The sequence below is a fragment of the Podarcis gaigeae genome (genome assembly GCF_964106915.1).
Source record: "Podarcis gaigeae genome assembly, chromosome: 11".
Lineage (NCBI taxonomy): Eukaryota > Metazoa > Chordata > Lepidosauria > Squamata > Lacertidae > Podarcis > Podarcis gaigeae.
In genome coordinates, this window is record NC_139687.1 from 43,973,652 (window position 1) to 43,998,778 (window position 25,127).

Genomic DNA, 25,127 nt, shown 5'->3' on the forward strand with positions numbered 1-25,127 from the left:
AGTCCTGAAGAGAGAATCATTCTACATACTGCGCTTTTATTTCACATACTTAAGGAAAGGGGGTGGGAAATAAAAATGCCAAAATGTGAAGGGGGGGAGGGGAAGCCCCACATAGATGTGGACATGAAATTTCAAAGACCACGCTAAAGAAAAAGAGACATAGCCTCCCCCCCCCAAGAAAAAAACAACAACTATTTTCCCACTTCGTTCTTTTTTTGGGATCTGTCCAACGTACATTCTCCTGCGCAAGAAATGTATTCCTCTACTTATTCATCCATCCATCCATTCATAGATGACTTGTAAAGAAGAACTGCCCACAGCGTGGATCATCCCCCGCAAAAAAACAAATACTTTAAGCAAAATAGAAGCAACACACACCCATACACCCACACACCCAAAAAACGACAGCAAGAGCAAAACAAATCAGGACATGGAAAAAGTGGCAAGTCTTTGGATAATAAATAATAAATTACTTTTATAATTTTTGCAATGCGAGAGCAAACAAACAAACAAAAGTATTTCCTCCTCCCCCCTCTTTATTTCCAGAGAAAGAGAAAGAGTGAGAGAGAAAGGGGTTGGCATCAAAAAACCCCAGTCCATTAAAAAAAAAAAGCACACATTTTTTTTAAAAAAAACATAAAAAACCCAAGAACTATACACATCTTTGGGGACAGGGGAATGTTACTGAACGGACGCCAGTCAAAAACAGAACCCCGAAAGACGATTCGTTTTTTTTTTTCCTTTTCCTTTTTCATGTGTGGCCAAAAAAGAGGTATACCTTGTTGCGAATGAAGGTTTAAATTGGGATAGATAGATATATATTTATATTTATATTTATATATTTTTAAAAACCGACTCCCTCCTTTAAATTAAAAACAAAAACGAAACGAAACAAAAAGAGTCACTGGAGAGTGGAGACTTCAGGAGAAAAAGGATGGATCTCGACAAGAAACCCACCGACCCACCCGGGAAAAGGGAGAAAGAAAGAGGAGAGGCCAAAGCTACAGTACATGCTATTGGAGGGACGACCCAGGCGCTCCAAGACCTTTCTTGGGGGGGGAAAGGAAACAGAGAAATTCCAAACCGCTCGCAGCTCCAACCATCTGAATAGCTCGTTCTGTCGTGGGATGGTTGGGAAGGTGTCCTTCCTTGATCTTGGAAAAGCAATCTATCAGAGCTCCTTTCAAAGATATATATGTGTATGTGTATATATATATATATATATATAAAATTTTAAATGTTGGTTTTGTTTGTTTTTTTGGCAAGGGGCGAGGCAGGTCTAGGAAGAACACCATTCGAGTTTGGACGGCCACACGAGGCGTTTTCTGAGCGATGTTTGCGGGCAGTCACTCAACGATGCCATTTGGGAAAAGTTGGCGGTCCTGGGTCCGTATCCTCTTGCGTTTCACAAACGTCTTTAAAACAAAAAACCAAAATCCTTCGTGATCTCCCTACGATCCTTCTGTGGGGGGTGGATTGTTATTATTATTATTATTATTATTATTTTAAAAAAAAGAACGAAAGCATTTTCATTTGCTTTGTAAGAGTATTATTCTAGTAAGATCCCAATGATTGTCTTCACAGTGTTGCTACCTTATCATTGCAAAACGAAACAAAAACGAACGAACAAAGATTCCCCAGACAGTTCATGGAGTTTTTCTTTTCTTTAAGGTTCATGAACACGGTTGTGTTTAAATACTTTTCTTCTTCTTTTAATTTTCTAATTTCTCTTTCTCCTCTCCAAGTCCCGAAACGTGATAGCTTTCCCACTGTCTCCAGCAGGGGGCGAAAACATTTGAGGACCTCAGCCCCGCAAGGAATGTTCCTCATGCCTCAATAGGACTGGCTACCATGCTGTTAGGTGTATCCGGGAGTTGAGAGGACATGGATGCTACCTCACTTCCGGTGGAATTGGAACCTGGGCCTCCTTCTGAAAAATTAACCTGCAAAACATTTTTTTTAAGAGAGAGAAAGAGAGAGAATAAACGGTTTACAAAAAGAAAAGAAAATGCCCATTTCTCTGGCTTTCAAAATATCATTGCATTTCTGCTCAGGGCAGAGACCTTCTGGTGTACATTGTGACAGCATGATATACATAAATACTATCACTAACAACAGTAACTCAAATAGTAACATTATTTTATGTTCTACTGATTTTTATAGCAGCCTGCCATTTCTGCTTTTTGCAACCACAGTGCGGGAACAGTGAAATAAGACATATTTGCAAGAATTAATGTGAGGATCGACTCTGGTGTCACCCTGATGGTTCATCATTGCCTCGGAGTAGATTTGCAAACATCCCAAATGGAATATTTATCATTTGGGACACTTAGACAATTAGTTCTGAAATTAAAAAATGGATGGAAAATTTAAAGTTGAACAAATCCCACATGAATGAAAAGCAAGGAAATTACCAGTGAGATCTTGGAACAGCTTTGGGTTTTGTAAAATGTTGGGCTACTGGAGCTATTTATAATAAACACCAGCATTTTATATCAGCGAGAGAGAGAGAGAGAGAGAGTTTTAGTGTTCAGTGTACTTTGCCTACAGCAATCATGTAAGGTCAGTATTAAGCTCACCCTCCAAAAGAGACTGAGGAAGAACAAAGAACTGAATAGAAGAGTCTTCACCAACCTTCTGGTACCCTCCAGATGTTGTTGGACTCCAACTCCCATCAGCCCCAGACAGCAAAGTGAACAGTCAGAGATGATGCCCAACAAGAGCTGCAGAGTACCAGGTTAGGACACATGCAGCACCATTCTATACATGCTTACTGAGAAGTAACCCCATTGACTTCACTCACTTTTTCTCCCAGCTAAGTGTATACTTAATGGTCACAGCCCTAGCAGAGTTCAGATCTGAGGCTGAATTGGAAGTCGGGTTTACTTATTTATCTTTTTAATTCTAGCTACCACTTTTTTATCACTATACTACAGAAAGCTGTATTTTATATTATATTAGAACTCATAATACTCATATGTTTGGAGCACTGAGCAAGCAGTCTGATTTGGGGTGAAAATATCATGGAATTCTCATTAGTGTTTGCAGCGGCAAAATTTGTATTTTGGTGTGTGGATACTTAAATGGAGGGCCTCTGCTTCCCCCACCCCCAAGAATTTGTGGTGTACAGTTGTATCAGTTCTGTCTGAAATGTTTGCTGCTCAACTTAAATAGATGTTTTCTGGGGCACAAACCCAATAAACAATTCTGCATAAAATTTCCATATGCTAGTATATACGGATAAGTGCAAATTGAGACTAAATTTTAGAGGGGAAAGCTGCTAAGCAAAGTCGTATCTAAAATATTATATTTCAGTTCAGAACGGAGAAAGCGTCAACAGATCCTGATGCAGAAGACCTGTTGACTTAGGTCACCTCAGTCATCCCTTAACAATGAGCCAACAGGTGAGTATTATGCTGGCTCAGCTGAGAAGCAAGCCCGCAGATTAGGCCCAAATACAGTACATGTTCTTATCTGCTCTTTCTCTAGGTAAGAGCTGGTCAGAGCTCTGGGAGGTTTTTACTCTCTAGTGCTGATTAGATCTTGGAACCATTAAGCAACAGGTCTTCTGCAATTCACAGTTCTCTGGATCAGGGTCAATGAAGACTATTCTAAGGCTGCAATCCTATACATACTTACCTACGAGTAAGTCCCTTTTGACATGAATAAGGCTGAGTAAAGACAACTAGGTTAGCACTGCTTGGGTATTTTCACAAGAAAATATGGTAAACTAGAAGGCAGCTTTAAACAATTCCAGTGAAATCAACGTGTACCTTTTCTAAATAGCTTTTCCTGAGCCCAGTGAAGGGGAGGCAGAATACAAACATAACATATACACAAAGCAATTGTGGACCTACATATATAAGTGTAGTGTGTGTGTTTTCCTATGTACACCCAGTATACAACCTTTGGGAAGGGAAGCTGCAGCAAATAAATTCAAAGCAAACAGGATCGTTCAATATTAATAATTACACAAAGGAGAGTTAGTGTCAAGTAATGGATAAGGCTGCAATCCTACCTTGCTGGTAAGCATCACTGGACATAGCAGAATTTACTTCTGAGTAAACATACCTAACATTGTGGTGCAAGAGGCTTGAGTTGTAAACAAGAAAATCCCAATTCAAATAAGGCCTTGGTCACAAAATTCTCTAAGGGCAATGGGGGGGATAAGCTAATATTTCTCTGCCTGAGTCCCTCAAAAATAATATGGTGACATACTGACCTACCTCAGAGAGTTGTTATAAGGATTTCAGATAAATGTTTTGGGGTCACATTTATATAAATGCTATTACAAGCATCACATGATTTCCCCCCCCCCCCCGAAAAGTTACTATGTGAATGAAAATTGTAGCAAATGAAGCCGCCCTCCAAGCAGCCAGTGATGAAATGTTCTGCAGTTGGGTACAAGTTCCCAGCTGCAAAACACCACTTCTGAAGGACTCAGATTTGAAATCAAATAAATAAATAAATAAATAAATAAACAAATAAATAAATAAATATTGCTGCCCAACTGACTGACTGGGTTGCCGCAGCCAAACAAAATAGTGAAAATGCTCAGATACAACTAGGAAAAGTCTGGACACTTTGTTCTATGATTTCAAAGAGGCACGCAAATTGGAAATGCCATTAAAATCAATGGACTGGAGCCTCACTTTTTGCCCCATGGTCTTCCATGCCCAGAACTGGCTTTCCATGAAGAAGAAGCCCCTTCCCTTCATAAAGCAAAAAGGAAGGATCCCAGTCAAGGTAAATTCTTCCAGTTCAATGCCCTGATCCAAACTGAAATTGAATCTCCTTGATGCCCATAGAATTTAGTGCTAAGAAATACAGGAACAAAAGGAAAGTGCCTTAGAATGAGTCAAACCATTGGTCCATCACGTTCAGAGCTGTCTACATTGAACCTCTGAAGAACCGCTGCCAATCAGACATAGGACATTCCTAGCCCTATCTGGAGGTGCCAGGAACCTTCTGCAAAGCAGATGTTCCACCACTGAACTACGGCCTTAAATGCTTGAACACTACAGATAATTGTTGGGATTGCAACCCCTATTTTCCAAGGAATAAGCCTATAGATTCTATAGGGCTTACTTCCAAGAAAATGTGCATACTAGTTTAAATCCAAGTAACCCTCATCTGTGGAGTGGGGCCTAGTTAGGTTCCTAATGATAAAACTGCTATCTTCTTTTGGTTAAGATTTTCCACATTGGCTGGAGTCCAAACCTGTTAAATTCAATATGAGTTCTTCCACAGATTTTCATCCTAGATGCTGGCTAATTCTTCCCAATGTGTTACTGATTATTTAAGGTGTGTTGCAGTGGACTTCTACTTTGAACCCCAGTGGTAAACACATAGTTTAGAAGTAAATCCTATTGAACTCAATGGAATTTATTTCTGCACAGTGTTCAGACTCAAGAGTCCTCTGCCTGTGCATGCTCCACTAATCACACAGAGCTCCTGTGAGAATGGGCTTCCCTATACACTGAAGTGAATGAGGAGGCTCTTTGCACATGGATAGACGTCCTCTCTGCTCAGTGAAACTGTAATATTATTATGGATGGAACTAATCCTTTGCCCGTGAGTAATCACTGAATCTGAGAAAAAGAATGAACAAGAAGCATGGCTTTCAATGGGGTACTATGTACAAGTATTCTTTTTGTCCCATTTTCACCTCTGGTTTAAACACTACAAAAGCCTGCTTATGAGAATTACAGTTTCAAATTGCTTTCTATTCTCTTAAAAACAGACTGCAATCTACCTCCTATCAAACTTCAGCAAGCCAACACCCCGCTGTGGGAATTAAGAAGAATTGATGGTTTCTATTGGGTGTGAGGATCAGGGCCAGCCTAATACATTTTCATCTTCTAAGCAGCTGCACCATGCAATCCAAAAGGAATGTCCCACAATCCCTTGCAATACCGCAGCTGCTCGCATTCTGAGAGTCATGTCCCAGAATCCTCTGCAGCACTGCAAGGGATTCTGGGTGTGTGTGGGGGTCACCTCTCTGATCACAGACTGCTTGCTTAGCACCCCTAATAATGTTGCTACTCCAAGCAATTGCTTGTGTAGCCCAGTTAGGTGTGTCTGTCTGTAAAGCTCAATATTGGTAATAATAAGATTTTAGACTCTGTATTGAGGCCCTGCATGGGGACATAAAATGCCTCCAGACTTCATTTCAGTTCCTTTAGCAGATGCCTGATAAAAATCATTCCAAATGCAATTTTCTCCCCACCCTACGCTTTTACCCATCTTTGTCATACTGACGTAATTTTTTTTTCACACCGTATCATGTCCTAGAATCTTCCATTGTATCTCCCTAGACTCATTTCCTCCCACAAAGTCTACCCATCTCCTCTATTGTTAAAAGCTGCACTGAATGGTTTAAAGCAGGATAATTCTGCCTGAGTACAAGGCAACACCCAGAACAAAGCAGGAAAAGAAAACAGTCTCTACCCTAAATCAGAATTAAGTAGCCCATCCAAGGTGGCATGGTCACAGCACATTGATCACTATTGGATTTATTCTTTTTTTTAACCATCATTTGTATTTTCTCTTTCAAGAACAAGAAAGTCTGGAGATCTCTAAAGGCATTTACTCAGAAGTAAACTTCCCCAATTTCAGTGATACTCAGGCTGGACTATTACCAAATGAGTTATGGCATAAATTGTGACACAAGGATTCTTAGTGGAATTGTTTTGGGCATTGTTCTAGAAGAGTTAAAACTGTCGTGTTTTTTTAAAAAAGAAGGACTTTGCAACATATATTTTCGAAAACAAATATTTAAACTGTTATATTTTTGGGAGACACTTTGTGCACCCAATCATTAGATGTTCTATCATCCGTACTACCAAGTTTAATCACTGAAAAACCATTCATAACATACCTTATTATTTTTAAGATCTGGTTTTAACACACTTAGGCCAGGAAATTGAGTTAAGGTTGAACTTCTGTCCTTAAATCACCTGGTTGGGCTTAAGTATTGCAGATGATATGGTCCCATATGAGCTGCCAAATGATGTAGGCATAAGGAAGTGAGTTAAGAACAGAATTGATTGGTAAATTCCTGTTGGCTTTTTGGTGAAAGCCAGCCCATTAATACTATGCAACTGTTGCACGTTATTATATAACCACATTTTTTTTTTAAATCATGAAAACAAGACAAAAGCATCTATCAACCCATGGAAGTTCAGAAATATACGCTAGCCATGGCATGTAAAAAGAAAAAGAAAATGCAGACAATTGGGCTAAAATATACATTTGCTAAAGGCTAATATTACAATATGCAAAAGTAATTTATGTAAATAGGAAATGTGCATTTCACAGGAAAAAAGAGGGGCTAACCTTTGTAATATTTTATAGAAGTGTACATATTTAGAAAGGCGTATTCATTTTAAACACTGCTACCCTCCAGACAATACTTCAAATAACTTTTTAGATTTATTAGACTCTCACCACCATATTTCAGCCCCACTGTACAACCCAGTAGAAGCAACACACCCACTACCAGGATCCTATTCACTCAGTTTAGTCTAATTGTTAGGATGATAATAATAATAATAATTTGGTGACAACTTGCAGATGCTGGTTTAAATGCCAATAAACTTAAGCATTTTAAGGATCTTGGGCATAAGCTTGGCGTTTGAGATTGTAGTTAAATGACTGAATTTGGTTATGGGAAACCCAGGCCGTAAAGGAAGCCTAGCTGGTCATAAAGGTCAAATGCGGGATAGAGCATTTGCACTCTAATGCAGACTAAAAATTAGATGAATATTGGAAAGCACTTTGTGTATTGTGGAAAAGAGGTTGCAAACCACCACACAGCTAGACTGCTTAAATGCCACTGGCATCAGTGGAATACAAGTCTCCTAATTGTGAATAGGATGGCAGCTAAGGTTTATAAAGCCCGAGTAATTAAAATTACTAGGAGCCTTTAGGACAAATTCATCCTATGATTTCTTACTAAATAATAACATAAGTCCTGCAAATATGGCTGTGAATAAAGTACTGCTTTTCTGAAGGGGCGGAAAGCATACTTCCATTTTTATTTTTTAGCTAATGTGTGCTTCTGTCACAGGATAGGCCATCTTAAAATAGGCATTTCATCCATTGTTCATGTGTGACAGAAGGGAGGATGGCTTTGCAGGGATGCCTGCAACTGCTCTGAAATGAGTTAATGCTAAGGGGACATTTCCCCTCCCAAATAATTGGGTATACCTTGCAGTATCAAAAACTGCTTTTACCTTGATTTTTTTTATTGTCCAATATAACTACTGCTGCTAATACCACTGCTACTGATAATAGCCAGCCAGATCATCAATATGCATGCTTCTTAGCAAATGTCCACAGAGCAAGCAGCTCTGCGCTTAAAGATAACTGTGAGGCTAGCAGGCAAATGGGCAGCTGAGGTAACCCTATACAATCGCCATCAGTGGCTTCCTCTTGACTCCTTTCAGCACATGGACACACTTCTAGGGGCTTCAGATGGGGGTAATCTATGGGCACTGCTATCTCATACAAACCCTCAAGCTGCAACCCGAACCCCACTTACCCGGGAGTAAACCCCGACTGAATCCAGCAGGATTTAACTCCGAAGTAGAAGTGGTTTCAGGGTTTGCAGTCTAAAAGCATCGAAGTGGAAGGATCTCTGGTGGGGACGAGAGTTGACCTCCAGGTGTTTTAAACTCTGGGGCTGGGAGGGAAAGGGGGGGCGCGGGGTACAAAAACTTTGCAGGAATAATCTAGAGGAGCGTCGCGCTTGCCTTTGCGCGCACAGTGGCCCATTCATCCCAGCCGGGAACTGACACTTACGAGTTGCTGAAAAGCCGGTTGATCTATGTCACTCTGCAAGGCGAAGTCGCTGAGGACTTTCCAGGGCGGCTGGTAACTCTGCACCTCCACCGGGTTCGCCTGCAAGCCCCCGTCGTGTCTCTCCGGGCTGGCCGCCACCATGGGAGTGCCCGTCATCCCTTGGATGTTCTGTAAACAAGGCAGGCAGAGGCGGTGAGGGGCCGCGCCGCACAAACCGCGATTGTCTCGCGGCGCAGAGAGTCAATAAACTCCTTCTCGGGCTTATCAAACGCTCGACTCTATTGACTTTGTTAATCTGCCCTTCGCGGAATTTCGTGTGTTATTATTCTTAAAAACAAAACAAAAAAACACACCACCCACACCTCTCTTTGCTGAGTCGATTAGGCAAAGTAGATTAGGATCCGTTTCCAGTCCTGATCAAGGTGTGTGTGTGTGTGTGTGTGTGTGTGTGTGTGTGTGTATATATATATATATATGTGTGTATATATATATATATATATATATATATATATATATATATGTATATGTATATATATATGTGTGTACCTCCCGCACGCAGGGGAAACATGTCTATTTCCAAGCAGGAAAGGTGCATACTAGGACTCCATGTTAGGTTGCTTCTCTCTCAGGCAGTAAAGCCCAGTGATCTTAGTGGGGTTTTTGAGTCAAGACATTTTGGAATGTCCTTGTTATCTTGAAGGTTTCCAATGAGGAAGAGGCGGGTAACTCCATGGGAACGCCACAGAGGAGGACAGGAGGCGAACAATCCCGGACAAATAGCACGCTCCCCCAACTGCTAATTACATTACTGGTACCCCACCTCCGACGACTTATTCCACATCTATTTTATTGATCCCTCCTAATGCCGCCACACTGAATAACACACTTCTTCCCCCGATTGCTTAAGCGCTGGAATTCACGTCCAGAGCGCAAAAGCTGGAGATCCGAGCACGAGATAGGAGCCCTAGACTAGAGCATGGGACAACTCTAGAGCCAGCAGCTTGACGGTCTTCAGGATCACAGTGTGGGTGGGAATACATACACTCCACTCATATTTACCCAGGGGTAAGTCTCGCTGACTGAAAGGGGAGTTACTTACACACACGCCTGCGTCGAAGCCTGCCTTAACGCGTGAGAAAATGCCACGGAGGGTTACTCAGGTCCCTTTGAGCGCTATGGAGCTTACTCCCAGGTAAGTGGGGTTAGGACTGAACCCTTTCCTGTGAATAGTTAGTAGTGGTGATATACACTCCGGGTATTTTCCTCGTGGTTAAGGGAAGTAACTCCTGGAGGTTGACAAAAGTCAAGCCAAGTTGCTCTACAACGCCGCAGATTTCAAGCGGACCTCATTTCGGAGTAAGCCCATGATCCGGAGTTGGCATTTTCTTTCAAGTAAACATCATGCCTAGGCACCATTGATCCTCTAAGTTTAGGTGCGACTGCAATCGTTCACCGGGATCCCTAGGGCAGTTGAGCAGAAGAATTGGGACTGAAGCCGATTCAGTTCCACTCGCTTCCTAAGGACACAACCGGTTTAGGTCCCAGTCCAACCATTTCACAGAACTGTAGCCTCTTGAGAAAGTTCGGGAGATTCGCCTCACTTTTCGCCCCGGCATCGACAAGACATTGAAATGGTCTTCCAGTGAGATTGAACTTTCCAGGAAAACGTGAACCGGAACGAGGATCATTTCCAAGGATCCCTACTTATTTAGGTTTGACTGAGCTCACCCTTTCCTGGCTAACCACCACTATACTTTGTGGCAACGAATCGGGTGGGGAGAAATAAACTCCGCAGGTATTTTAAAGGCTTTGTGTCCAAAATAACTTCCTAAGTCGGAGCAACTTAAAACACTTCAAACTGGGGTTTATTACATTCCACCGCGGTAATACGCAACGCTTTAAACTTCCACTTAAGCAGATAAGCAGTCTTAACAAACATTAATAGCTGTTCTTTTAAGCAACACAACAATGGCCTCGGCATCATCAAGGCCTAAAAGGCAATGGATGGGGCGAGAGCGGTTGTTTTGGAATATCTGCTCGCTCGTCATTCTCATCTGCCGAAACTGAATTTTAAAAACCAGTCTGTTTACTCGCAAGTAATTCTCGTTCCGCCCAGCTAGACTTCATCCTAGATCCACTTACCTAGGAGTAAGCCCTACTGAATGCCGTAAGACTTGCTTCTGAGTAGACATGTATTGGGCAGTGTTGTGAGCATGCATAGGATTGGAGCCTTACGTGAGTATCTGGCTGAAATCCGGTAGTTAGGACACATAACTGCCTAGGCAACTAGCAGCAGAATTTTCTTCCTTACGAGTAAACCATGTATAGGATTGGTCCGCCCGACTTTCAGGTCTCGAACCAAAAAGTGTGGCAACAAAATAGGTCAATCCTACACACAGTTACCCGGAGTATGGCTGTAATATTAACCTTAATGTTAATATTAAGAGTAAGCCAAACTGAATTCAACAGGGGTTCCTTCTAAATAGTCATAGTTAAGATTACGCTGTAAGCCTCAGGGGGTTCCAGTTGGACCTACTCCCGAGCAAGCTTTAATTCCATCGAGTGCACCACTATGGCGTTTTGACATGCACACACTTACTAGGTAATAATTGAACGTAGGAGGGATTTACTTTCGAGTTCACTGCGAAGTTCTATTGAATTCAATTGGTCTTCATCGCATTTTTCTTTGAAATCTGCTTGCCAGAACTCGACAATAACTAGGTAGGACTATAGAAGCCCACTCTATTGATTTCAGTACACCTATTCGAATCGTCTTACATCCGGCAAGTCAGTTGAGAGCCTTTTTAAAAAGCGATCTATCCCGTCCCTCCTCCGACCTTTACCCACCACCCCCACATTGCTGTTATGTATCTTAGACCACAAGAATGTAGAATTACCCACAGACTGATATCTGTCTCTGGAACAGCCCCAGCGTCTTCAGTAGAACTACTCTAGAGTAAGGCAGTTTGTAAAGTCACTGTAACATGTACTTAAAAAAATTAAAACGGGGGTGCTGTGGAATATCGAGATGTTGTTGTGGGATTTCTCCCTACAATTGGACCATTTATTTGGCAACAAAAAGTAAATAAATGCGCACAATCAAGAGTTCACGGACCAGTTCCCTAAACCCAGCAAGCTATTGAAGCCCTGCACCAATAAAACCCAGACCCCTTTCTAGAAGCGTGCTGCTTCCACAGGCCAGCATTCAACAGGTGAAGCGTCCCCTTCTCTCTCTGTTCGATTGCTGTGAAAGGCACAGAAGAATGGGGACCTTCTCTTTTTCTGCTGGCTACAGGGAGCCCCACTAATTGGCGTTCTTGACAGACACACTCATTGGACAGTAATACACACACATGCGCACGAACCTATCCCCCCCCCCCAAGCAAATCAAAAGCACCAAGGCAAGAGAACAGCCAAGGCACGCCCACTAACCAAGAAAGTTTTTCCTTCGGGAACTGTCGCCCCCTAGAGGCCAGGAGGAAAGACCGCGGCAGCCACTCACCGTCTTGTCGTTGGGCTGCTGCTGCTGGAGCTGCTTCATCATAATGCTCCTCTTTTTGTCCTTGCAGCGCTTGTTTTGAAACCAGACCCGGATGACCCTGGGGCTGAGGCCCGTCATTTCCACCAGCTGCTCCTTCATGAGGGCGTCGGGTCTGGGGTTGGCGGCGTAGCAGGTCCGCAAGGTGTGGAGCTGCTTCTCGTTGAGGACGGTCCGGACGCGGGTGGTCTTCTCCGGCTGCTTATGGACGTGTGGCCTCAGAGCCGGTTGCCTGGCAGAGATAGGTTCTGCTGTGGGGGGTGGGTGGGGGGAGGAAAAAGAGGAAGGAACAGGAATCCCGTAAGTGGCGGGGGAGGGCGAGAAGATGCTGACACGCAACTTCCTGGGGGGCCAACCCCGCAGGGATCATCACTACCTGGACGCCCATCCATCCATCCATCCATCCATCTTTCTTCAGGAACCAACGCTATTGCAAACAATGGGAATCGGGGACACCTCTCTGTCAAGCCCCTCCACTTTCTATGGATCCCCTTAATCCTCCACATTCTCAGAAGCGCCTCTCTTGTTTTCCCCATTGTCTCGATTGGAAGCTCCTCGCGGACAGGGGACTGTCAGCGGAGGAGCTGCTGTCCAAGGTACTCTATATGGCGCTCTCTAATGAGCGGCGACGATTGGGGCCCTCAAGCCTTCGGATCTCGGAAGTGAGGGAGCAATACTCATTCTATTTTGTTGACCGGAGGAAATCGCCAGTCGTCCAGTTTCGGTGGGACGTCTTGCCGGCCCACCTCACCGGGAACACCTGCGCAACCCGGTAGTTTCTCTCCCCGTCCACCCCGCGTTCCCCATACTGCTTCCAAGGGTCTTTCCTCAGCGCGCAAAGGATGGCTGAGCTCTCAAACGTGCACGGGGGAAGGAAATTCAGCTGGGGGGGGGGGTGGAATCAGTGGCGTCGATTTTTCCACTTCAATATATTTTTGGATTGTGGAAGGAAGCAGATAGTCATATAATCTGGGGGCGCCATTTCACAATTCTCGAGGAAGAATCACCAGGGCTTTGGAAGGAGCGCGGAGGCGGCTACCACCAAGACCTCCCTCCCTCTCTGGCGCCACTCACTAGAATCTTAAAGCTCAAACGGATCAATTGGCCACCTAGTCCCTCACCTACCCTGAACCATCTGCCACTTCCGGGTTAATGGATACAACAATGCAAGCCACAGCAAACAACCCAATTGCCTCCGTCGAAAACTCTCCCCCAGGTCCTGTTTATCTATTGCTATTAGCACCTCCTGGATTCTCCTCCTGTCTCATGCACCATTACACAGGCTTTCTTTCTACAGCTCCGGACTTTCAACGCCCCCCCCCCCCAATTTAGTTGCATAAAAGCCTGCTTTTAATAGCCCGATTCTAGGCATGTTTAGGTGGAAGGAAGGAAACCTCCCTATAGCCAATGGGGCTTGCTTATCCAGATCTAAATGGACACAAAACTGCAGCCTAAAATGTGAAACGGTCGGGTTATATATCGAATTTTAAAATGAGAACTAATAAACATGTGTTTACTAATAAGCAGTGATGGGGAAAGTGAGTTAACTGAATTATATAGTTTTAAAGTGGGTGAGTCTGTGAACGCTGTCAAAAGAACACACCGCTAGAAAATCCAGAGCAAAATAAATGTTCCAACAGTTTCTCCTTTAAAAAATGCAACTGACACTCTTAAGGCTACAGATAGGTAGCCGTGTTGGTCTGCCATAGTCAAAACAAAAAAAAAAAGTATCAGAAGTATCTGAAGAAGTGTGCATGCACACGAAAGCTCATACCAAGAACTGACTTAGTTGGTCTTTAAGGTGCTACTGGAAGAAATTTTTGTTGTTGTTTTGACTCTTAAGGCTGCAATGCTATGAACAGAGATTGAACATCATTGAAGACAGTCAAACTTTCTTCCAAGTAAACAGCCAAAGAGGTTGCTCTATAAAACACTCTCTCATTGGAAGGAAGGTTGCAGTGCCATTCAATGGTGAATGGAGTTTACTCTCAGGTAAGTACACAGTAGATTGCAACCTGAGCTACTTCCTTTGCAGAAAAGTCCAAGTAAATGTGTTGAGAAAAATGTACTCTAATGCAGCATTCTGAAGTTTGCTTTCTTGGAAGCAGGTGCCACTGAAATTAGTAGAACTTCCTTCTGAACATTTATATGTTGAAATAATTTCTACATCCCCCATCTCTTTTTTTGCCTCAATATCAGACAACACATATAAAAAGACACAATTCAAAATACAAAAAATGCAACCACGTATCAAACAAAATACTTGAGCTAATATTTTTAGAATGAATTCTATGGGATTGTATCTAGAAATGCAGAGTTACTGGGGAGGGCAGAGATAATCTGATGGTTTCATTGTGCTCCACATTTTTGACTTGCTTTTTTCATAACACTTTCTCCCCTTTCAAATTAGTCACTGTTTTGTATTTGGTATAGCAAGGAAGACGCTACAAGAAGTGCGATTTCAGATTTGGAGGCACACAAGACATCAATTTGTTAAACCCTTACTGCTCATTCTCATCTATTACTTGGAAGGAAATGTTTTTGAAATCTAGTTAAGACTATGGGACTTGCTTCCAAGTCAAGTGTAACAATGGACTCTGAATTAGGAGTCCAACGATGATGCTTAAACCTCTTATTAAAAACCAAGGAAAGACTACCCTGGATTAAGTTACTAAAGACTGGCACTGTAAATAGTGTTCTTGCTGTCCCCACTCCCATGATAGGGCAGAAGGGAGAGAAGAGCAGAAAGACTTAAAAGTTACAAGCTCTTGACTGGGAATTCTCCAAGCCTGTCTTGTTTTGTTTGCCCTGATAGGGTGGAAAAACAAATAAGGCCCATTCCCAGAAGCCTAGACAGGGCAGGCAGCAAAGAAGTGGTCCTGCAATGTTTCAAGTCAAAAGTAATCCTAATGAAAAAGTAAAGCCAGCTCATGGGTCGACACTAAAGTTTTCGGCTTGAAATTCTCACCCAAACCTCAGAAAGCTTCAGGAGGAGAAGGCCGAATCCCTTAGAAGGCCAATTACTGAAGATTAGCTTGTTGACAGTTTTAAATTACAGCTTGAAGTGGTGCCTGTAGTTATTAGTCTCTCTTTTTGGAAGCTGGCTCCCCCTCCACACTGCATAACCACCCCCCCATCCCATGTTTCATTCAGAATACGCCTTGCTGGGAAGAGCCTAAACTCATTGAATAGCATTGCCTCATCTGGATAGAGGGACCCATTGCTGCCTCTCTGCTCTCCCCTGCCCTATTTTTTTTTAATTTCCTGTTTCCCACATTAATTATCCTGCTCCCCCTTGCTTTCCATATTTTCTCAGGACATTTCTAATGGGGCAGCAGGATCATAAGCATCTTTACTTAGAATAAAGACCTAAGTGCAACAAAAGGACACAACATCTGAATCAATTGTGCCCTCTGTAAAAGTTCCTTGCAATGCAAGGTACACTGCTGTTATCTTCTCTTTCCCCCCACCTCTACTGTTGTGATCTTTGTGTACTTCTCTGTCTGCTCCTTCCTCTTGCTTTGGAAAGATAGATTGCTGTGATTACCCAGTGCACATACCTGACAGCGAAAGCTATGTACACAACATATACATAAATATTTCTTATTTATATTAAGCCACCAGGAGACTGAAAGTATATTACTTCTTTGGCAATTCAGTCGTAGTAGAGCACACTACTCTGCCTGCCCTCTGTACTGTGGCAGACTTCATATCTTTTTCAGATCAAAGGAGAGGAGGATTTATCTCCCATAAAACAACATGGTCCCATACACCAGCTTACTTCTGCTGATTATAACAAAGTTTGCTCTCCAATAAGTGGGCATAGGAGGACGGCCTAACAATATAATCCCAAGCATGTTTACTTAGAAGAAAAAACAAACAAATACCCCACACAGTTTAATGGTACTAAAGGAGCAATCCTATACACAAGAAACTGGCATAAAGCCAGCCAGTGTGAATTAAGCTAGGATAAAATACACCAGATCCAAACTTCATTCAGGAGTGGGGCTAATGATGGTTGAGAAGGCCCTAAAGCTGGCAGAGGGAAAACAAAGTATGGGTTAAACCACCCTTTCTGCTGGTTTAATTTACACCAGACTGCCAGGTCATGTTACTGAGTTTGATGGGTATAGGATCCATTCTAAATCCCCTTTTTCTGGTCCCACCTCCTTCTGGAATGCTCCCTTTTCAGGCCTTACACTGGCACAGCTGGGGAACCCTGGATCTTAACCCCACACATCCCAGAGGGTCCCACTATAGGATTGTTCCCTAAAGATGCAATCCTATGCACACTTCAAGTGTGTAGCATTGCAGCCTAACGGTGCCAAACATGTCTGCTCAGAAGTCAATCCTATGGAATTCAATGGGACTTAGTTCAGGATAGAAATGCAGAGGATTGCTCTATGCATTTCAAGAAAGGGGTTTAGGGCAAGAGCCTTGATCTGATTCGCTCATTTGCTTTTCCTCTTGACAGCGCTCATGTCTTGGACCTAAATACACAAGCTCCATTGATAGCAATAGAAGTTCCTACTAAGATTGAATTCCTATGCATATTTACTTGGAAATCTGTTCCATTAAAATTATGGAACCCTTTTGAATGAACATGGATAAATCTGAGCTGCATCCAAGGTTTAGGGATCAGGGTGCAAAGTTGTTTTACCAATGGATGTTTGCAAAAGTAGAGTTTTGGGGGTATTTTAAAGGAGATTCTAAGCAAGTGAGTTTCACTCAAACCCTTTGGAACATGCGAGTTAATGGCTGCAATCAAGGGGAAGTTAAAGAGGTGGGAAGCTGCAATCCTAAGCGTGCCTACTAGAGAAAAAAGTAAGTAAACCCTGAGCAAACATTCTTAGGATCCTGGCAGGAAGTCTCATTGCGCTACAGGGAGTTTACTTCAGTCAAGCTCGCTACCGGTTTGGGCATCATCTCCCAGCAAAGTTAAGCAAACTCCGTTCCTTTTATTTCAACGAACGGCTCATCTCTGCTGCTGAGCTGCGCTTGGTGGAGATAGTCAGGAAGAGTGCAATCCTTTACACGTCTGCTCAGAAGTAAGTTCTCCCCCGAGTTCAATGGGGCTTACCCCTAGGTAAGTGGGTGTAAGATACCCCGCAAGCGGCATCCTCTTATATGTTTACTCGGGAGTAAAGTGTTCAGAATTCTGCAGATTTTGAGCATGTGTGTGTGTGTGTGGTTCTGCTTCTTAGTGTCATTTTGCCATCGGAAGCACGGGGATCTCGTGAGCCTTTTCTCCAAAACTCTCTCACCTCTGCAAAAAAACAAAACTAACCTCTGCGAAGCTGGTATCAAAATGAATACGGGGCTGGGCACATCTAGGAGGTATTATTAGCCACTGATGGCCGGGAACCGCGGGTGGGGAGGCAACGGCAGAAGAGCTTGGAGTGGGAGAGAAAACACATATATGGAACAAAGGCCCGGAGGGACCCACCCTCCCTTGCCTTGCCCTCCCCCCTCCCCTGCCCTACCCGAAGTCTCTGGGAGGGGGGACCAGGAAGTACCTGCCATCTGCAGCGGCCTGGCGGGGTGCAAGGGGCTGAGGGGGTCCCCAGCTCCGAGGCTGGCCCTTTCCACTACGTCGTGGTCCGCCCGGCAGAAGAGGCCGTCCTCTCGCAGCGCGAACTCGTCCCCGGGGATGAGCTGCCGGCTGCAGGCCACGCAGCGGAAGCACTCGATGTGGTACACTTTGGAGCGGGCGCGCATCACGAAGTCGTTCTTGCTGAAGCCGATGTTGCACTTGGCGCACTTGATGCCGTATAGCCTGAGCCCAGGCCCCGTCGAGGAAAGGGGTGGTGCGGGGTGGGATTGGGGATAAAGGGGGGGGGGGGGAGAAAAGAAAAGAATACGGAGGTGGGGTGAGGAAAGAAGAGAAAGAGAGAGAGAAAGAGAGAAATATTTCACTCCGGCCGCCCCGTCGAATGAAGCCAGCCATTCTTTCATTCACGTTCCAGCCTCCCACGTTAGACAACAAGCCCAGCACGCCTTCCAGGTCGCCCGGTCTACCTCTGGCAAACCAGAAGGTCGCGAAAATAGAAATCGGAGCGAATTCGGTTCCTACCGACTTCCCAATCCTAGTGGCTTCTGAAATTGTACTGTGTAGGCACTCGGACCTTGCAGCAGCGAAGGGGAAGTGTTTTTTTTTTAAAAAAAATAACCGTACATGCATTTGGGTGTTTATTGGTATTATTATTATTATTATTATTATTATTATTATTATTATTATTATTATTAGAGGGGTGGGGCTTTTTCTGTTTGTTCTCTTTCGCGGTCTCTCTCGGAGGGGGAGGGGAGAAAAATCCGCCCTATGCACAGAATGGAAGAAACGAGGGTGGTTGAAACTTCACAGCAACCTTTAAAAACCGGGTTAGAAAAGGGGAAAGTCTAATTAGAATAGCAAGATGTGGGGGGTCAATGAGCAACCGGGGCTGCAATCCCGCGAGTTCGCCCCGTGGAGTGCAACGGTGCTTACTTCCGAGTAAACGCCTCCAGCATTGGAGTCACTTTTTTATAGATACTTCTGAGATAAATAATAATGCAACCCATCCCGGTCCTGCACAGGGTGACTTTGGAGAAAATCCCACTGAGTCCAGGGACTCCCTTCCTTTTAAAAGAGTCTTTAAAAGATTGCAGTTTTTAAAAAGCCGCTTCTGTGTCTCGTCACGCTAAAAACAGAACGAAATATTCCCAAAGAGAAAATGGCAGCTTAACCTTTTATACAATGAAAAGAGGAGGAATCGTGACGCTTAGGTAAACTTACTCCGGGGGCGTCCTATTTTATTGGGAGTTTACTGGGGGCTAAAATGCAATGCTGGAACCAACCCTGCCCTTCAAAAACCGCTCATCAAAAAGGAAGGAAAAGGCTAAACTCGACTCTTAAAATATAAACAATCAAATACAAAACTCAGGAGTAAAACAGTGGAACTGGAGTCAGTGAATCGCGGCCACCAATATCCTAAGCCCACTGGCAATACTCAGAGGCAAAACCTTCGGCCTGCCTTTGCTTCCGCACCTTTACGCTCCCGGCTCTGCCTGTTTACTTGGGTGTAAGTCAAGTTCAAGGGGACACTCTCCCAGATCGCTACTAGGCACTGCAAAGGCTTTTCCCAGAGACGAAATTTCTCCGGGAAGGAACAGGCGCGTGGCCGCGAATAAACCCGCAGCTCTAAATGGTTTTATTTGGACCGCTTGAGCAGCTGTTTTTCCCGCCCCTTCCCCATATAACCGCCCCCCCCCAATAATCTTAGCTGCCAGCAACTCCTGGTGGTCTTTGAAAAAGCCCCCTTGAAATCAGTGAGAAATTGCTTCAGAATAGTATGTTTCCCAAAGTAAGACTGGGGCAAAGCGAGCCTACCTATGCACGTCTACCCAGAAGCAAGTCCAATCGAGTTCAGTGGGACTTACTTCCGGGGAAATGTGTGCAGGGTTGCAGCCTAAGGGCGACGTCCGCCTTCTGTTCCAGAAACACCAACAACAAATCAACAGAACTCTCAGTAGCGCTGAAAAGCTCCCGTAGACCACGAATAGGAGGTCGCTTTTCTGTAGAATTCAGAGTTTATAAAGACAGAGTCTTCGGCTAGGCTTTGATATGGCTTCACATTGGACCCATATGTACACATACAGATAATCTACATATGTTGTTGATGTGTAAGTCCCTCCTCTTAAAAGAAGAATACAGAGGCGGCGGCGCGGAAATAGCAGGAGGAAAATGCTTAGTTTTAAAAGATCAACTCTACCCTGAGTCTATGATTCTATAATTCTACCCGCTTCTTTATTAGTATCTCAAGATCTAGCTAAAGAATCAAAGCCCGCCCCCCCCCCAACTCGCTTCTGCCCCAGCTAGACAAGGACACGAAGGGCCAACTCAGGCGCCAGTCGGGAAAGCGTTCCTTCTGAGCCAAGGCAAGTAAATCCTGTTTGAAAGATGGCGAGCAGCAAAAGGCTGAGATCCCTTAGCATACGGGCTTGCATGAAAGGAAGCCCTGATGCCCATCAATGGGATTTGCTTTCCAAGTTACTCTATCTAAAGTTGCCATCCTAAACACATGTTCTGGGGAACTAAAGCCCCGGTGTCGAGACAATGGCGGTTACTTCTGAGTAACGCAGTGGTTTACAGTCGGGGTACAGGGATCACCGCGTGAACAAATAATATATAATATAAATTATTATTTTTAGTATTATGTATTAGTATCATGGTGGTCCTAGCGTTTCTCTCTCTCTCTCTCTCTCTCTCTCTCTCTCTATATTGAGAGAGGGGGAGGGAGCATGGGATCAGAGGGATCTTTCACCATGCTTTCACTTCCGAGCACCTGATTCTCGGGGAGCTGGGAAACAGGTTTGCCAAGGGATCCCTTCTCTAGACCGAAGCCAGCTGAACAGCCGGGTCTGCTGGACAAAGGCGAACTCAAAGCAGCAAGAAACTCGGTTCTCGTCTCGCCTCGTTGCCAGACTTTCCCGGGAGTGGGGCGGGGGAGGGCTCTCAGGATTGCAACCGGGCAAGGAAGCCCCACGGATTTCAGGAGGACTGGCCTCCGGTTAGGAAGCTGCACTTTGAGAACCGCGGAGGGCTTCACAAGGATCCTTCCGGCTGAGTGAAAAAGAGACTGCCCAAGAAATTGCTGCTGCTGTTACTGAGTTCGCCTAAAGCCGCGCGGAAACTTCTCTTGCCATTTCCTTGCGAAGGGACCTTACGCAGGAGAATTTCCAGGTGGATCCTCTCTCCCCTTACCCCTTCACCCGGGTTAGGGTTAGGGTTGCCCCAACCTTTGCCCCCTCTGCAAAGATCAAATGCAGCAAAAAGGACACAGTAGCATAGCGCCGTCTAAGTCAAGACTCCCTAAAAAAAAAAAAGCTGTTCAAAAAAGGGAGCCCCTCCCCTTTGCTCCCCCCTCTTTAAAAAGAAATAAAGGTTTCCTTATAATGTCAGCAATGGCCAGTTGTACCCCCCCCCCACACACACGTGTGTGCGTGTGTGTGTGTGTAATCAGCTCTCAGATTTTCATGCTAGGTAGGAAGCCGCTCCATTATCTAAATGTACCGATTGTTCGCCCACAGATGAGGGGCAATTTGATCTCCTCTGTCCAATTCATCAAGGCAGATAAGATAAGGAAAGAGAGTCAGTCCGAGCGCGCCCAAAGGGTTAATATTTTAAAAGATTAAATGTCATGTTTAGGGTTTGTTTTTGTTTTTGTAAAGCCCCCCAGCCGAAGAAACCGCCCTGCATTCAGGAAACAGAAGGGGACTATTAATTATTATTACCACTAATAATCATCATCACATTTGTTTACCATGCTTTAAGGAGCCATGGGCTGGCGTGAGAGGAGGAGTAGGAATGGCCTGTTTTAACTGAGCCCGTGTTGCTATTTTCCTGTTGTAACATAGTTTTTTTTAATATATATATATATTATATATATAAATGTAAATTTAAATCTACACGCAGTCATGCAGCTGGGAAGCAAGCAGGCCTGAACGCCACCACTTAATTTCAATTATACTGATATTAGTTAGAGTTGAATGGAGGAAGCGTTGGGGGCGCTTAGTTTAGAGAAAGGCAGTTTGAACCATCTTAAATGGCAACATATTGTCGCTGCCGCTCCCCTCCCCCGCAAAAAAAAAAAAAAAAATTACACACATTACCAACAACCGAAGAAGGTACTCACACCTAGATCTCACACACATCTTCTCATAAGTAACTACCACTAATTTCAACAGCCCTTACCGCCGAAGGGCACCCAGCTTCTAAGATCTTTACCTGGAGGTCAGATCGGCGGATTACTGAGAAATCTTGCAAGTAATTTGCCAGTATGGATCTGAAAAGTCCCACGACCCTGTATACTTTTCCTTAAAAGCAAGTCTATCTGATAAGGAAACCCGTTTTTCAAATTACCGGTACTTCAGATTTGCACCCTCGCAGACTATTTATTTTACACATTTGCTCACAAGTGTCAGCCCAAACTTACTTAGGAAAAAAAGAGAGAGTTGAAATTGTATTTTTTTTTCTGGAGGGGGAGAAGAATTTACCTCTCAACTGTATGTACTCAGTGATAAGACGCAATTCTCTCTTTTTTTCCAGTGAGCTCGCACTGCAATCCTAGTTAATTTCCCACTGAACTCAGTAGGGCTTGACACTCGATAGGAACGGAACTAGGCGCTTGTACACACGCCTAAATAATCTAACCCCTGGACGCATTTTCTTGGCACTAATAGGAAAAAACACACACTTACCTCCAGGTAAGCGTGTTTAGGAGTTCGCGGTTTCATTTCTTTTAAACGGGGAAGAGGAATTTAAAGAACTGGGGTTTCTGTTTTTGTTTTTACTCTCTCAAACCTTATACAGATAGAAAATAAACAAGGCTCAACTGGAACCGTCTCTAACTGCCACGCGACCGAAGGGGCGGAGGAGAAGGAAAGGCAAGCTCCGTACCTGATATAGTCTCTCTTACAGTAGGTTTTCCCATCCCTAACAAAGCACGTACAAGTCTCGTCCAAATATTGGTTGCATTCTGCGCACTTCAAGCAGGCCGCGTGCCATTCCAAATCCGGGGAAACTCGCAGAATATACTGATCGTGGATTTGATTGCCGCAACCGACGCATAGGGAAATCAGCCGTTTTTCTGAAAGGCAAATAATAAAAGACATGATTGACTGACCGTTTGCTCTCCTACGGCGATAAACACACTTTATTAGTGTCGATCACCCGCGTAGGGCTGCTACTCTTTGGGAGCGCGTTGCTGCTGCTGCTGCTGTTGTTGTGGTGTTATATGGGGAGTGGGGGGAGGAAGAGAATGATCGCAGAGAGTGTGCGGAAGATAGAGAGTGTGTAGCATTTTAGGATGGTAATTGGAGTGTGTGCCATCAAAGGCTTCCCTCATTTAGAGAGGAGGCGGAACGCACATTCAAATGAAGGCTGGCAGAATTCTAGAACGCGCACATTTTACGCACCTTCCAACGCAATCAAAACATTCCCTTTTGACAATTTGTTCTTTTGGAGGGTGGTGGTGGAATGAAGGCATGTGTGTGGTGTTATTAATTTTGTACCTCCAGATTCTGAATAGGAGAAAAAGAGGGAAGCTGGTGGACTGGGAAACAGAACACGCCGGTGACGCTTTCTCTCTCTGCTCTGTTCTTAGGAGTTTGATGCAACCGGCAGGCTTTGGTTTGTCAATTCCATTCCTTTTGTCAATTTCAACCCCTCTTTCGCTAAAAGGTTTGTTCACTTCTGTAGGGCGGGGGTCCTAAAGGCCGACCTGGAGCGCTGGATGATTACCTCCATCGGAAGCATTATTTGCTGGGGAGGGAACCCCGCCGAGCTAAGAAACCCATTCCTTTCCAAAGCAGCGCGCTTATTTAAAGGGTAGCAACCCACACTTTCCACGCTTTAAATCATCTGCTACGGGAGTATGAATGGATCCAGTTGCACTCCTGGCCCCCAGCCCCGCCGCCGTCGCACCCCCCCTCTGCGATTCCTCAGTACATTTAAAGGAAATCCAATCCTATTGTTTGGGGGTTTGTTTTTTATTTTAAGGGAAACCAACTTCCAGCAAATGTCTCCAGGATTTTAGCACCGGAGCGGTCGCCCTGAACGGGAGTCATCTACCGCTGCCTCTGACGCCCAACCCCCGTCCATGTCAGCTACCCCTCCACCCTCCTTTTCCACACTCTCGCCTCTTCCTTCACGACTTTTAAGCCAGAGGCTCTTCTCCCAAGCCACCGAGATCGCTCCGGTGGCTGCGACACCCCACCAGGCGAAGCGGCAGCCCGCCAGAGGCTGCGTCCTCCACCGCTCCCGCCTGCCACCGTGGGAAGAAAGAGCTCGTCCTCCCGCTTGCCATATGACCACTGCTCAAGAATAACGAATAACGTCTTCCTTACTTTTCGGTGGGTCTCCCATATCTCCCATATCTGTAAGAGGGTATAATGTCCACAGTGAAATGGTGCACGGTTGCGATGGAGCTTCCCAGAGGTAAAAAACAAAACACAAACACACAGGAAAAAAAAAAAACAAAACAAAAAGGAGACAAGCTGTGCCTTCTTGGAAAGCGGGAGATGCTGTCAAATGGAAAGGAAGAGAGAGGCTGCTTGATCAGTCGCTCTGAGAATCAGTCCAAGGAGCTGGGATCAAATTGGTTCCTTTATTACTAGGGTGATGTTGATGAGAAGCCTTTTAAAAGAAAAAAAGTCGGGGTCGGGGAGCGAGAGACAGAGACAGAAGGGAAAAGAGAGAGAGCGAGAGAGCAGAAAACGCTCCGCGCACCCTCACAGGCCAACTCCGGATCGGGAAGCGAGTGGCAGAGGCGCTGCAGTGTGCGGGACTCAGCGCGCAGCGGCCGCCAGCCTCTTCCTTATCTCTTACTCAAACTTCTCTGCTCTAACTCAGCTCCATCGCCATTGGTCGACGTAGGCCTCGGGGACGTCAAACCAGCTCGCCTCTGATTGGATGTAGGGAACACAGAAGCAGCTGTTCTGATTATCATATTTCAGTGGCTGCTGTAGCCTTTGCTGGGAGGAGAGGGAGGGGGTGCTTGGAGAAAACCCGGGCAGAGCCAGAATTTTTTTTAATTATTTTTTAAAAAGCTGGACTTGGAGAGAGAATCAGAGGCAACTTTTACACTCCTCATTTGATCCCCCCCCCCTTATAACTCTCCCTTTGCATTTTCGGTTCCACACTCCTCCCCTTCTTTTGGTACCCTAAGGCAGGCAGCTGTCTTTCAGCGCTCTCGGGTTTTAGTGATTTTTAACCTCCCTTTTTTAAAAAGAAAGAAAGAGGAAGAAC

At 44.6% G+C, this 25,127-nt stretch overlaps 1 protein-coding gene across 2 annotated transcripts; it reads right to left on the minus strand.

Moving 5' to 3' along the window:
• Positions 1-455: 455 nt before the first annotated feature.
• ISL1 (ISL LIM homeobox 1) lies at positions 456-24,696 on the minus strand. Of its 2 annotated transcripts, none has more exons than XM_083703661.1 (6): positions 24,227-24,696; positions 22,779-22,968; positions 17,860-18,119; positions 12,308-12,591; positions 8,806-8,973; positions 456-1,943 (listed from the first exon to the last, which is right to left on the minus strand). In XM_083703661.1, exons 1-6 carry the CDS (start codon positions 24,252-24,254, stop codon positions 1,827-1,829), a joined length of 1,047 nt encoding a protein of 348 aa, XP_083559787.1. In that variant the 5' UTR covers positions 24,255-24,696; the 3' UTR covers positions 456-1,826. The 2 variants fall into 2 exon arrangements, with proteins under 2 accessions (XP_083559787.1, XP_083559786.1); XM_083703660.1 differs by having other exon boundaries at positions 12,308-12,594.
• Positions 24,697-25,127: the final 431 nt, after the last annotated feature.